The following is a 13,226-nucleotide window of genomic DNA, read 5'->3' on the forward strand; positions in this document are numbered from 1 at the left end:
CACTGGTCCTATAGGGCTCATCCGTCCTGTATTGTAGAAAATTTAATTAGATGTCTTTAAAGTTTTAAAAATGATTAAATGTTTACATATTTGTCTAGCAAAGAAAGATAGAACTGTGCATATTTGATTGAAACAACAGGGATCAGAAGAAAGAAAGAAAGATACAATGGCAAAAAAAATGCATTGAATTACCTAAATAGGCCCAATTATATCACTAAAAACAATAATTATAAATGGATTAACTATACCTATTAATAGCGTACATCAATAATATTTTTAAACTCTTATTTTGAAATTGTTTACTAACTAGAATAGTTACATATACAGAAAACTCCTATATTTCTTGAATAACCTTTGCTGAACTTTCTATCATTACTATCATATATCACCGTGGTATATTACCCAAACAAAGATATTTATATTGTTCTCAGGTGCTATCCAGCTGATCTTGACTCATCCTAACCTGATGTACAACAGAACAAAACCGTGCTGGTCCTGAACCATCCTCACAATTGTCACGTTTGAACTCCTTGCTGCAGCCACAGTGTCAATCCATCTTGTCAGAGGTCTTCCATTTTTGGTTACTTCTTACCTTTGCTAAGCATAATGTTCTTTGCTAGGGACTTGTCTGCGAGCCAAAGTCTAATTCATCATCCTTGCTTCAAAGGTGCCTCCTGGTTGTACGTCTTCCAAAACAGAGCTGTTTGCTCTTTTGGCAGTCCGCAGAACCTTTCATATTCCTCACCAACACCATAATTCAAATGTATCCGTTCTTCTGCACTCTTCGTTATTCATTTCCAACTCTCACGCATGTGAGACAATTGAAAATATGGTGTCATGTCGCTTTGTACATCTTTGCTTTTGTGTACTTTAAGAGATCTTGAGCAGCATAATTCCCATTCCACCCGCAGCCTCACCTTTTAAAAATTCTATGAATTCACTTATTTTGTTCAGAAGCCCATCCAGCATAAATTGCTGCATTTAGTCGACATGTCTTCTTAGATGCCTACTTTCATTGTTAGTTTTATTTGTCACACAATATATTTTTGCAGATCATTGGTCAGTTCTTTTGTAGAATGGCCCTCAATTTCATTTTTGTCTAACAGTTTCTTTTGAAAGGAAATCTAAAGTGCACTGACAGTATTAGTTAAATGAGGGTTCCAGGAATTAATGAAATAGCCATTATAATGATACCCCCAAAATGGAGTCACTCACTAGCCTATTCTAAAATTTTAGAAGACACCTCACCAACCGACTGGAAGAAATCCACACAAAGATGGTCCCACAAAATACAGAAATTATCAAAGAATATAATTAATACTATACTCAAGTAAAAATTTGCTAAAAATAACTAAAAAACACATACAGTAAAGATTAGTGGGTTCAAGAAAAATAAAGAAACCAGTCTCAAAATAAGTATAGCCTGAATGTTCCTTAGAGGTAAGGAAGGTAAGTGGATGGCAAGATAGGTTTGACAGAGCAGTTGCAACAATGGGCTAAAACATAGCAATTCTGAGGATGATGCAGGACCAGGCAGTGTATCTTCTATTATAAAAGAGTCACTATCAGAACTGATTGGGTGGCATCTAACATCAACAACAACAGCAGCAGCAACAAAATGGCAGTGGACTAATTGATTTGTAAGTGAAGTGGCTTTTGAATATGCAAATAAATGAACCAAATGCAAGAAAAACCTGTAGCTATGTCTATAAAGAGACGTTATACTTTTCTAAGGCAGAATTTTTAGGTGTGGTAGTTAAATAATCTGGTGTCAATTTGAAAGGATTATGAGGGAAGGGATGGAGTCTAGCATGTCAATCAAGATGTAGCCAATGAGGCCTCTGTGTGGACATGGCCTTCTCCTGAGAATTCTGGAAACTGTATTTCCTACTTGGAGGCAGCAGACACTTCTCTTTCTCTGCTCACTCCCTGACAGACACTCTACTGACAACACACGACACTACACTGATAGAGCCTATGCCCTGGGAACTGGAGAAGCCACGTGTAGACCCCTGCCTGTGCTGAGATGCTTACAATGGACCCCCTTGACCCACAAGACTCCCCACCCACTGGTCTGTGATCTTCCTGCATTCAGTCAGCATCATTGTGTGTGTATTGTGAGGCTGAAGAGGACTTTATAGATTACTCTTGGACATATGAGATAATATCAGACTTATGAACTTGATCTGGACTGGACTGGGATGTTTTTCTCTATATTCCATTGCCCTTGTATATAAAACTCTTTCTTATACACATGAGTGTGTCTATGAATTTGTTTCTCTAGTCTACCCAGACTAACACATTAGACATTCACTCTTAATAAGTCTGCCTTATATTCTCCAGTTAATAAATTGAAAATTATATTTTTAGCTGGCAATTCTAGAAGTTCTGACTCAAAACAGAATAAAACAAACTCAAATACTGGAGTTGGTTGTAAAAACAAGCAGACACAATGCTGCTGTTCTGGGCTAGTTTCTCTCCTACAGAAACAGTTCCTAAAAGCTCTCTGGTGGGAAATCACAGTCCCTGGAGGGAAACGGATGAAGTGATTATGGTTAACTGGTATATCCCCCTGCTACATAACCAATGTAGGAAATGAGGAGTTAACAACAACAAGTATGAGAAGAAAATGTTCTGAAATTGATTGTGGCGGTGAATGCACAAATCTTCTTAATATGATTGAATGATTAAATTGTATGATATGTGAAGTATATGCCAATAACGCTATTTTTTTTAAAAAGACAATCACATAGGAACATAGCACCAACTATGCAGATTTTTCGAAAAGAATCTGCCTCTTCAAACTGTTTATTGTTTCACAAAAAGGCGTTTCTTCTGTGTCATGCAGAGTACGGGGTAGAATAATGCTAACTGGTCAACAAAATCCATGTTCAGGGAGGTAATTACTGAAGGTTCCTTAATTTGATTGCATTTCTTTCTAAACAACTGAGGGTACTGCCTAAGGCCTCCTCACTGTCGATGATATTAACTGAAGTGCCATTTTCTCAGTCTGCAGTTTGGAATTTACTGAGAAGGGTTTCAAGAGATAGGCATATGATGGGAAGGGGGCTTTAGTTAAACAAACATTAATTAGCTCACATACATTACATCATCAGCTGAGGAAATATTTTATTATTTTCTCAGTTATGTTAACTACGAAATAAAATTTGAATGGCACTTGAATAGTTTCTATTACAAAATTTCTGTACTTTACCTGTTATATTTGTTAGACTTTTAGTTGAATTCTAGGTAAAATTTGAGGAACTATTATAAAATGGCTGTTCTTTAGTTATATCAATCAATTTATCAGTGGCATCTGCAGGGGTGGTATCACCAAGTGTGGTAACTCATGTGTCACCTCTTACCCCTATGGATAGAACAAGAGAATCCCTGTCCCAACACACACACACACACACACACACACACACACACACACACAGTTAAGCCAATCTCATCAAGGGTCTTCCACTTTTTCTCTGGCCCTCTACTTAACCAATTACGACGTACTTCTCCAGGGACTGGTCTCTCCTGACAATATGTCCAAAATATGTAAGACCAAATAATAAGATCATACATCCTTGCCTAGAAAGAGCACTCAGATCATACTTCTTGCAAGACAGAGATGCTTGTCCTTCCAGCAATCCATGGTACTTTAACTATTCTCCTCCAGCACCACAACACACACACATCAATTCTTCAGTCTTCCCTATTCAATGTCCAGTTGTCACATGCATCTGAAGCAATTGAAAACACCATTAGTTAGGTCAGACACATTTTAGTCCTCAAAATAACACCCTCGCTTTTTGGTACTCTAAAGAAATCTTGTGCAGCAAGATCATCCAATTCAACGCATCTTTCAGTCTCTTGATTGCCGTTTCCATGAGCATCGATTGTGGATCCAAGCAAGACGAACCCCCTGACAACTTCATTCTTTTCTCCACTCATCCTATTAGTCCAGTTGTGAGGATTTTGGCCTTTTTGACATTGAGTTATAATCCACACAGAAGACTCCAATCTTCAACAACCAGTGCTTCAAATCCCCCTTGCTTTCATCAAAGGGTGTGCCATCTGCATATAGCAGGTTGTTAATAAGACTTCCTCCAATCCTGGTGCTGCATTCTTCTTCATATAAACCAGCATACAGATTGAAGAAATAGGTTGACAGGATACAGCACTGACATAAACTTTTCCTAATTCTAACCCAGGCAGCATTCCCCGGTTCTGTTAGCACAACTGCCTCTGGATCTGTGTATATTCCTCGTGAGCACAATGAAGTGTGTGGCAATTCCTGTTCTTCTCCAGGTTACCCACAGTTTGTTATGATCCACACAGTCAAATGCCTTTGCATAGTGAATAAAAATACTCTCAAATTGATTGTGGTAATGATTGCACAAATCTTAATATGAGTGTATGCTTAATCTATATGCTATGGGAGGTAGTATACACATCATAAAGCTATTTTTTAAATATTTGTAAAAAAATCACAAGTAAACATCACTCTGGTATTCTCTACCTTCCCTCAAGATCCATTTGACACCAGCAATGATATTCCTTATTCCACGTCCTCTTCTGAATGTAGCCTGAACCAATTTGGTCCAGTAGAGAGGTTATTTTTTTTTAATATTAATGTGTAATCCATATTGAAGACTATAGTCATTGATCTTCCTCAGTAAGTGCTTTGAATCCTTCTTGCTTTTAGGAAGCAAGATTGTGACATCAGCATATCTCAGGTTGTCTTCTCCCACTCCTGATGCTACATTCTTCCTCAAATAGTCCAGCTTCTCTGTTCATTTGCTCAATATTCAGACTGAATAAGAAAAGTGAAAGGATATGACCTGACACACACTTTTAAAAAAATGTAAAACCACTTAGTATCCCTGCATTCTCTTTTAACAACTACATCTCGCTCAGTGTACAGATTCTGCATGAGCCCAATTAAGTGTCCTGGAATTCTTGTTCTTTGTAAAGTTATCCATAATTTGTCATAGAGAATGCCTTCACATGTTCAATAAAATATAAACAAACAACTTCTTGGCATTCTCTGCTTTAAGCCAAGATCCAGCTGATATCAGCAATGGGGTCCCTTATTTCCTATCCTCTCCTATACCTGGCTTGGATTTCCAGCTGTTCCCTGTTGATATAGGGTCCCTCACAGCAACAGCACAACTTTACTGTTTTATAAAATACATTTGGTAACATTTTATTTGTATGTGATATTAACGATATTGTTCCATGACTTCCACATTCTATTAAATCACCTTGCTTTAGAACTGGCACAAATATGGTTCTCTCCCAGTCCAGTTTTTTGGGCATAGACGAGTAAGCACTTCGAAGGCTATGTCCTTTGTTGAAGCATATCCTTAGTAGTCTCAATTGCTGGAGCCTAATTTCCCCCAATGTCTTCAGTGCAGCTTGCCATTCCACCTTCAATACCATAGCTTCTTGTTCAGATGTTACCTTCTGCACCTGGTGAACATCAACCAATCAATGATTTTTAGGGTAGGTAGTGACTCTGTGTATTCCTTCTATCTTCTTTTGGTGCTTTCCATGCCATTCAACATTTTGCCAATATAATCTTTAAATATTTCAAATTTAGGCTTTTTTTCTTTCAATGGTTTTCAGCTTAAAAAACGATGAGTGTTAGTTTTCTAACTCCAGGTCTTTGGACATTGCATTATAATATTTTGTTTTCTCATGCCATGCTGTGAAATCTTTTGCTCAGTACTTTTATTGTGTCATTTCATCTATTTGCTTTAACTATTCTATGTTTAAAGGCAAGTTTCAGAGGCATTTCTGATATCAATTTTGTTTATTTTTTCTTTCAGGTGTGATATATTCAAAGTTATATTTTGCCACTCACGGAATTGATTTATGTTGTCTTCAACTTCAACCTGCACTTACACAAAAAATAAGTGGCATTCTCGTTAATTGCCCTGCATCAGTAGGGAACAGATGGAAATCCAGAGTCAGCCACTGGCCTAGCTTTGGTTACTGATGTTGACTTCTCTATCATCTCTTCTTACTGACGATTTGATTCTTGTGTATTCCATTTGGTGAGGTCCATGGGTCCACCCACCGATCATGTTGCTGAAAAAAGGGTATTTGCAATAAAGATGTTGATCTTATAAAATTACATGTGCTCTTCAGCTTCGTTTCTATCAATAAGACCATATTTTCCCATCGACTGTTTCCATATTCTGCATTCCAATTTCCAATAATTATCAAAGCATCTTGATGGCACGCTTTATCATTTTGAGCCTAAAGAATTTGGTAAAGTTCTTTAAGGTTTTCATCACTAGTTAGTTTCAAAGCATAAATTTGAAAAATAGTAACTGACCTTTGTATGTGTACAGATATTATCCTATCACAGACAGCATTGCACTCAAAGACAGATCTCAAATGTTCTGTTTTGACAATGAGTCCCCTGTCTTGCCTCTTGGAGTTGCCCTACCCAGTACAATAACATGACCTACAACGGGCAATATCAGTCCATGGAATCCATTTCCATTTCGAAAAGGTCAGATTTTCCTACACTCCTGGTTTGCCATCTTGTAGGCATAAGGCCCAGGATCACAACCATATGCAAGCGCCCGGGCTATAGCTAACAAAGGAAGAGGAAGATTATCCAAAAAAACTGGATTGACACAGTGGGTCTAACAATGGGCACAAACATAGGTAGGATTGAGAGCATTGTGCAGGACTGAACAATGTTTCATTGTGTTGTATACGCATCACAACAAGCAACTCAATAGCACTACAAAAAATTAAAAATGGCTTCAATGACCCAAACCCCAGGCTCTTGTAGAACCGCACCACTGGTAGAATCGAGGCATGTACTAGACATGGGCTGCAAGAGTCTGACTAAGAAGAATGGGAAACTGAATTAGGATGCTGTAGGCAGGAATGGAGTGGAAGAGGCAAGGGAGTTATTTGGGACTTGAAGATGCAGAGTGTGCGAAAAGAAAGAAGGAACAATATAGGTGACTTCAATAGTGAGGACTTTAAATGAGTTAGAAAATTAAGAGAATCTAAGAGAACCTGCTCCTTTGGGGGAGCCCTAGTGGTAGAGTGCTTACATGTGGGTCTGTGACTTGAAAGGTCAGCAGTTTGAAACCTCCAGACGCTCCACCGGAGGAAGACAGGGCCTTGTACTCCTGTAAAGAGTCTCAGAACCCAACGCGGACCATTCTAGGCTGTTGAAAAGGGGACTATGAGTCTGACTCTACTCGATGGCAGTGAGTTCTGCATAGCTCCTCTATGAAGAAAGGATAATATTACTTTAAGAGACACTGGCTTTTAAACCTCAAAATACCATCAAGATGGATAAGTCATATGTCACTTTGAAATATGTAACATTCAAAATATGTAGATCAAAATCATCCTGGGCCTAAATGAACAAACCTTTGAAAGAATTGCAAACCAACGAATAGTAGACAATGATTGTAATTCATTGATACAATCATTGTTCAGAATTTCATTTCTAGTTAAATACACACTTAAGGTTAGGATAGTTATTTATACAGACTTGGTTATTAAAATTAGCCCTAAGAATCTACACTATTATAATACAGGAAAATAATTCACTCACATAATTTTCCACAAATAAATTCCCATAGAATGTGCCCTTTCTTCCACGTGGTTTTTTTTTCCATTTAAAGATCTATATTTTGTCAAACCCCCTAATAATTACTGGAATCTGACAGTATAAAGAAAAAGAATTCTAAGAAAATGCAATTACATATGAAAATGTTAAATTAATTAAGGACTGTTTAAGACCTCTTTTTCCTCACTATAGTTCTATTAAAATGTTACTGCCCAACATTCTTTTGTCATTAATAGAATACAGAATTGGGTTACTATTTGGATGGCTATATTTTTGCAACTAGAGGGAGCTGAAGGACCACAGAGGGTTAGATTACATCCCATTCGAAATTTTAATGAGCATGGTGAGAATCTTTAAATTTTTTAGTCTTCAATAAATTGAATCACATATAGCAATTAGCAGAAAAAATGTTTTTAACACATTTTATTATTGAGTTGGCCATACAAACTTTCTCCTGTAACAAAAGCACTCCAAGTAACATAAATATGCTTATTGTTAGCTTTTTGTGTTTATGTTATATAAATGACAGATAATTGTAACTTCAGCTATGGCAAGAATAAAAAGGCTCATTGACTGTGATATCTATTGGCAACTAGAGGTCTCATAGACTAAAAAAGTGCTTATTTTCAGATTGGAAGCAGATCAAAGTAAATCTCAGTTGTCAAGAATTTAAGCAAAAAAGAAAATACAAGTAGAAATGAAGTCTAACACTATTCCTTTTGTTTCTTCCTGGGCAAGAAGAACAAAAGGTCATTATTTACTTATTCTTTAAATATTTTAGAACAAATGCCAAAATATTCAAATGCATAGGAAAAAAAGGAATGAGAATTCAGGGGGGAAAGGTTAATTTTACTTGCTATTATGTAAACATTTTAGTAACATAGAGAAGTTAAAATCCTTCCATGACAGTGGATATTTTTTCTAAGTAAAGTTATTTTAGTAACAGGGTAGTTTTGTCTTTGTGTCTTTAAAATGATGTGAAAGCATAAATCTAGTACTATCTTCCAAATTAAAACATTTATGACTCTTAAGGCACTATGCTTTTGTATACTCTGTATCAGCACAATGAAATCCATAAAAAATTATTCAGTTTTTTAAAGTAATTAAAAAGAATTTCCTTTACCTAAATATTCAATCAATGCATCTATTCTTTATTTTCATTTTATCAGAAGCCAGCTTACATTTATATAAATCTAAAATTTCCCTTTGTTTCAAACATGCTTGGTAGGTTTTAATTTTTTCTTTATTAAGTGACATTTTGACAGCATGGTACACTTTAAAATGAGATGATTTTACAAAATAGTAATTTGCTGAGCTTTATTTCTCCACAGAGCCCCACAACTAAAGCTGATATTTTTCTCCTTAAAAAATGGAAGCAATGTTTAATAGGGTATATACTACAATATGTAATACAACTTAGCTTAAATTATGATGCTTGTTTTGAATAATAGAATAATAAAATGACTTATCTACAGAGTTACCAACGAAGGAAATTTGAAATACTACATCCATACAGTGACTATACCAAGACTCAGCATGCATGTCATTTTATTATCTGAGCTACTTTAAGTATTTACAGATGACACTAATTGTAGATGAGTGTTTGAATTTATTTATGCACTATGCTTTTCCTTCATTTATGCATAAAGCATCATGTATGCTATACATGCATACATCATTAATAAAGCACAGACATTACAGGGTCATGCTGCCATTCAAAATTAAGATTCTGCATTTAATTCCAATAAAATGGCATCCAAAATTCAATATATTGTTATGAAAATGAAAACTTTTTCACAGTGTGACATTTATGAATACAGTTGGTCACAATGAAATGGGATAGTATTTTATACAAGTTGAAAAAGTGTATCATAAATATACAGACCAATATATAACATTGAAGAACAGGAAGCAAAAGGGAAATAATGCTCTTGCATAAAGATCGATTCGCTTTGCTGCAGTTGGAATAACAGGTTTGGCAGGAGGTGGCTTCTTGTTGTTCTTCGCCTGAGATTTCCCAAGACCGTTGTTGACTTCAATGGGCTTTCCATAGCAGTCATAATTGGATAATTCAAAATCTCTTGGTAAGCTTCCAACAATGCTGAAGTCATTTGATCGCAGGTCAGACTTAGAAGTGCAAACTTTTTTGCATCTTGTTTCACCAACCTAAGAAAGAAAATTAAAGACAGTGTAAATTTAACATTTTTCTATTTACAGAATATATTTCTTCCAAAGGACATTTTTAAAATGACTCGTTCCTCCAAGAGGGTATTTGTTAGTGCTACAAAGAGCCAATGGAGATCATCATTAACGGATTAGACCATCAGATTGCTTGAACACCCAGGACTCTAAAATGATGCCTATGTAATAAAATTTACAAATGGTTGGCAAACTGGCTCCCGGGCCAAATGTGGCTCTTTCTGTAAATATTTGTGGCTCTGAAGGAAAATTGAAAAGTTGTGAAGGATATGACTCAGATCATGGTGATTTCCTTTGTTTGTAGAATTATATTTATGGCTCTTGTGTGAGGGACAGCATGGTGCCTTCCATCTCAAAAATGTGCCGACCCCTGGAATAGAACACACTTTGGAAATATAATTTTATGTGAGGGATAAAAACAGCAAACAACATTCATACCAGATGCCCCACTAAAACTTCATTCTTCCTCAAAGAACTAACCAGGTTACACACCATATAATATCTAAATCTCCTGGCACTTGGCATCAAAGGTGAGGTAGGAAGAAGGAAGATCAGAGGCTTGTGGGTGCAATATCTTGCATGAAAAGTCAGTGGAAACATGACAGGGTGCTGACAATTTTCAGGGTCAGGCAGCCCCCATTAGCACCTGTGGAGGCAGGCAGGGTCCCAGCAAGCTGGAAGGCCAAGGAGAAGAGTGATGGGAGTGTCTCTTTTATAAAAGGTGCCTCCTGGGGATGCATCACCAGACTACCAGCTGATTGACAGGTTGGACTCCGCCCACTCTTCCACACAGGTACAACTAAATTAACATAAAATCTAACTACCACAAGAGTACCGAGTAATTTGCTTTCTTTCTTTCTTTTTTTTCTTTCTTTCTCTCTCTCTCTCTTTCTTTCTTTCTTCCTCTCTCTCTCTCTCTTTTTGAAAAGGAGATGGTAGGCCAAATAAGTTTGAGAACTTCTGTTCTGTTTGGAGGATTGCCTCCTAGTCTGTGTATAGATTTTTCATGAGCACAGCTAAGCGCTCTGGGATTTCCATTTAAAAAATATTATCCATATGTTGCTATGATACACAGTCTAATGGTTTGTATGTTCAAAAACAAAAAATCACAGTATATGTCTTCTCTGCTTTCAACCAAGAGCCATTTGCCATCAGCAATGATATTCATCATTCCACTTTCTCTTTTGCATCTGCCTTGAAGTTTTGATAGAGCCTTCTCAATGTATTTCCACAACCATTTTTGAATTATGTTTGTAAAATTTTACTTGCTCAATGTGTGATGTATTTTTGCATGTGATATTAATGATATTGCTCAACAATGTACACATTGCATAGGGCCATCTTTCTTTGGAATGGGCAAAAATAATGAGTTCACCACTTGGTTGGCCAGTGGTCATCTCCTGAATTTCTTGTCATAGATTAGGGAATGCTTCTAGCATTGCATCCGTTTTTTGAAACATGCCAATTAGTGTTTTATCAAATCCTGTAGCCTTGGTTTTTTGCTAGCTTCTTCCTTCAAGATCAGTTTTGGATCAGATGCTCCACTAGAAATGGAATGTTGACCAATTATCTTCAGCACAGAGTCTCTGTATAGGCTTTCCATCGTCTTTTGATGCTTTCTGCATCATTCAGTATTGTACCCACAGGATTCTTCAATCTCACAACTGGAAGCTTGAGAATTCTTCAGTTCTTTCAGCTGTGCTAAGTTCTTTACTGTTGGCTTCTCTTCCCAAGGTCTTTTCACATTTCTTTATAATGCTGTGCTTCTTCTTCTCAAGCTGCCTTCAGACACTTTCTCTTGAATTCGTTTACTTCATCATTTCTTCCACTTCCTTTGCTACCCCGCGTTCAAGAGAAGTCAAGAAATTAAACGACACATTGCATTAGGTAAATCTGCTGCACGAGACTGCTTTAAAGTGTTGAAAAGCACGGAGCTTACTTTGGGAACTAGCATGCTGGTTATCTGAGCCACGGCTATTTTAAATTACTTCATCTGCATGTGTAAGTTGGACATTGAATAAAGAAGCCTGAAGAAAAATCAATGCAGTTGATTTACGGTATTAGCAAAGAATGTTGAAAATACTATGGACTGTCAAAAGAACAAACAGATCTGTCTTGGAAGAACTACAGCCAGAATACTTTTTAAAGGTGATGATGGTGAAACTTTTCATATACTTAGGACATGTTATCAGAGATACTAGTCGATGAAGAGCAGAATCATGCTTAATAAAGTGGAGGGGTAGTAAAAGAAGGGAAAACCCTTGGCACGATAGATTGATACAGTGGCTACAATAGGTCAAATATGAGCATACTTGTGAAGGTGGTGCAGAACCGAGCAGTGCTTCGTTCTGTTATACATAAGCTCACTACGAGTCAGCACCAACTGGACAGCAACTAACTAACAACAGAAGAACAATATTTAAAAACAGATTTCAGAGCTTCCTCTGACATGCACTTTGGTCTTTTCTCTTATTCTGCCCCCCCCCAAAAAAAAAACACCAACACGTTTAGTTGGAGCTAATACAGAGATCATATCAATTCAGAGTTCAATTGCATCGAGTTGTATTGTACAATTGCCACCACAATCACTTTCAAAGCATCCTCTTCACTTTTAAGCACCTTGACCTCAGCTCCTATTTACACCCCCCCCCACTATACCACTCAGAGACCCTTATTCCATTTGCTTGTTCAGTCTCTGCCTGTCATATACTAAAAACCAGAAAAACATGCAACCAAAATTCAAGAGGGTTACCCCAATAACAGAATATATGGGATAAGCATATATATATATGCTTATCCCATATATTCTGTTATATATATATAAAACAAACAAGCAAAACAAACCCCAGAAAATATCAAAAACCAGATCAGGCCCAGCATGGATCAGAGGGCGATCAAGTGACAAGGTTTTAAGCATTCACGTCAGGCTTATCATTTGGATCTCCTATAGTCAGCATCCCAATGCACTGTGTCTGGTAACCAGTTTCTCCCCACCCTTGCATTATGGGTAGAGGGAAATCACCAGCGGCTTATTTCCTATGTACAGCCCACAGATGTATCTTGGGCTTCCACTGTCATTCATAACTGTCTGCACATCAAAATATCACAAGTTAGACTCTGACACTATTCGCTCCTTTGGCTTTGGATTATGATTTACAATCCTTTGGTCATTGATGTTGGTGTGCTTCGTCCATGTGGACTTAGCTGACATCTCACTTAGATGGCTGCTTGTTTGGAAACAAGCCTTTAAAACCCCAGATGTTATTTTATCTGATAGCCAGGCACCATCTGCTTTTCTTCACCATACTTTGCTATAGCACCCATATCTTCTGTGTTACCTTTCTGAGGGCGAGTCTCAAGCAGGGCCATGATGTAAGAACTAATTGTTCTTAAATTGGAGTTAGGATTTAGTGCAAGCCCCAAA

At 37.1% G+C, this 13,226-nt stretch overlaps 1 protein-coding gene across 1 annotated transcript in view; it reads right to left on the minus strand.

Moving 5' to 3' along the window:
- Window positions 1-8,011: 8,011 nt before the first annotated feature.
- GLRB (glycine receptor beta) overlaps window positions 8,012-13,226 on the minus strand; it is a 91,839-nt gene continuing 86,624 nt past the window's right edge. Inside the window, exon 9 of the mRNA XM_004708729.2 lies at window positions 8,012-9,769. Coding sequence (XP_004708786.1) covers window positions 9,473-9,769 — 297 coding nt within the window. The 3' untranslated portion in view covers window positions 8,012-9,472. The remainder of the gene's footprint in view (window positions 9,770-13,226) is intronic.

Source organism: Echinops telfairi, unplaced genomic scaffold (assembly GCF_000313985.2).
Source record: "Echinops telfairi isolate 266 unplaced genomic scaffold, ASM31398v2 ScPeMD7_5868;HRSCAF=6743_0, whole genome shotgun sequence".
NCBI lineage: Eukaryota > Metazoa > Chordata > Mammalia > Afrosoricida > Tenrecidae > Echinops > Echinops telfairi.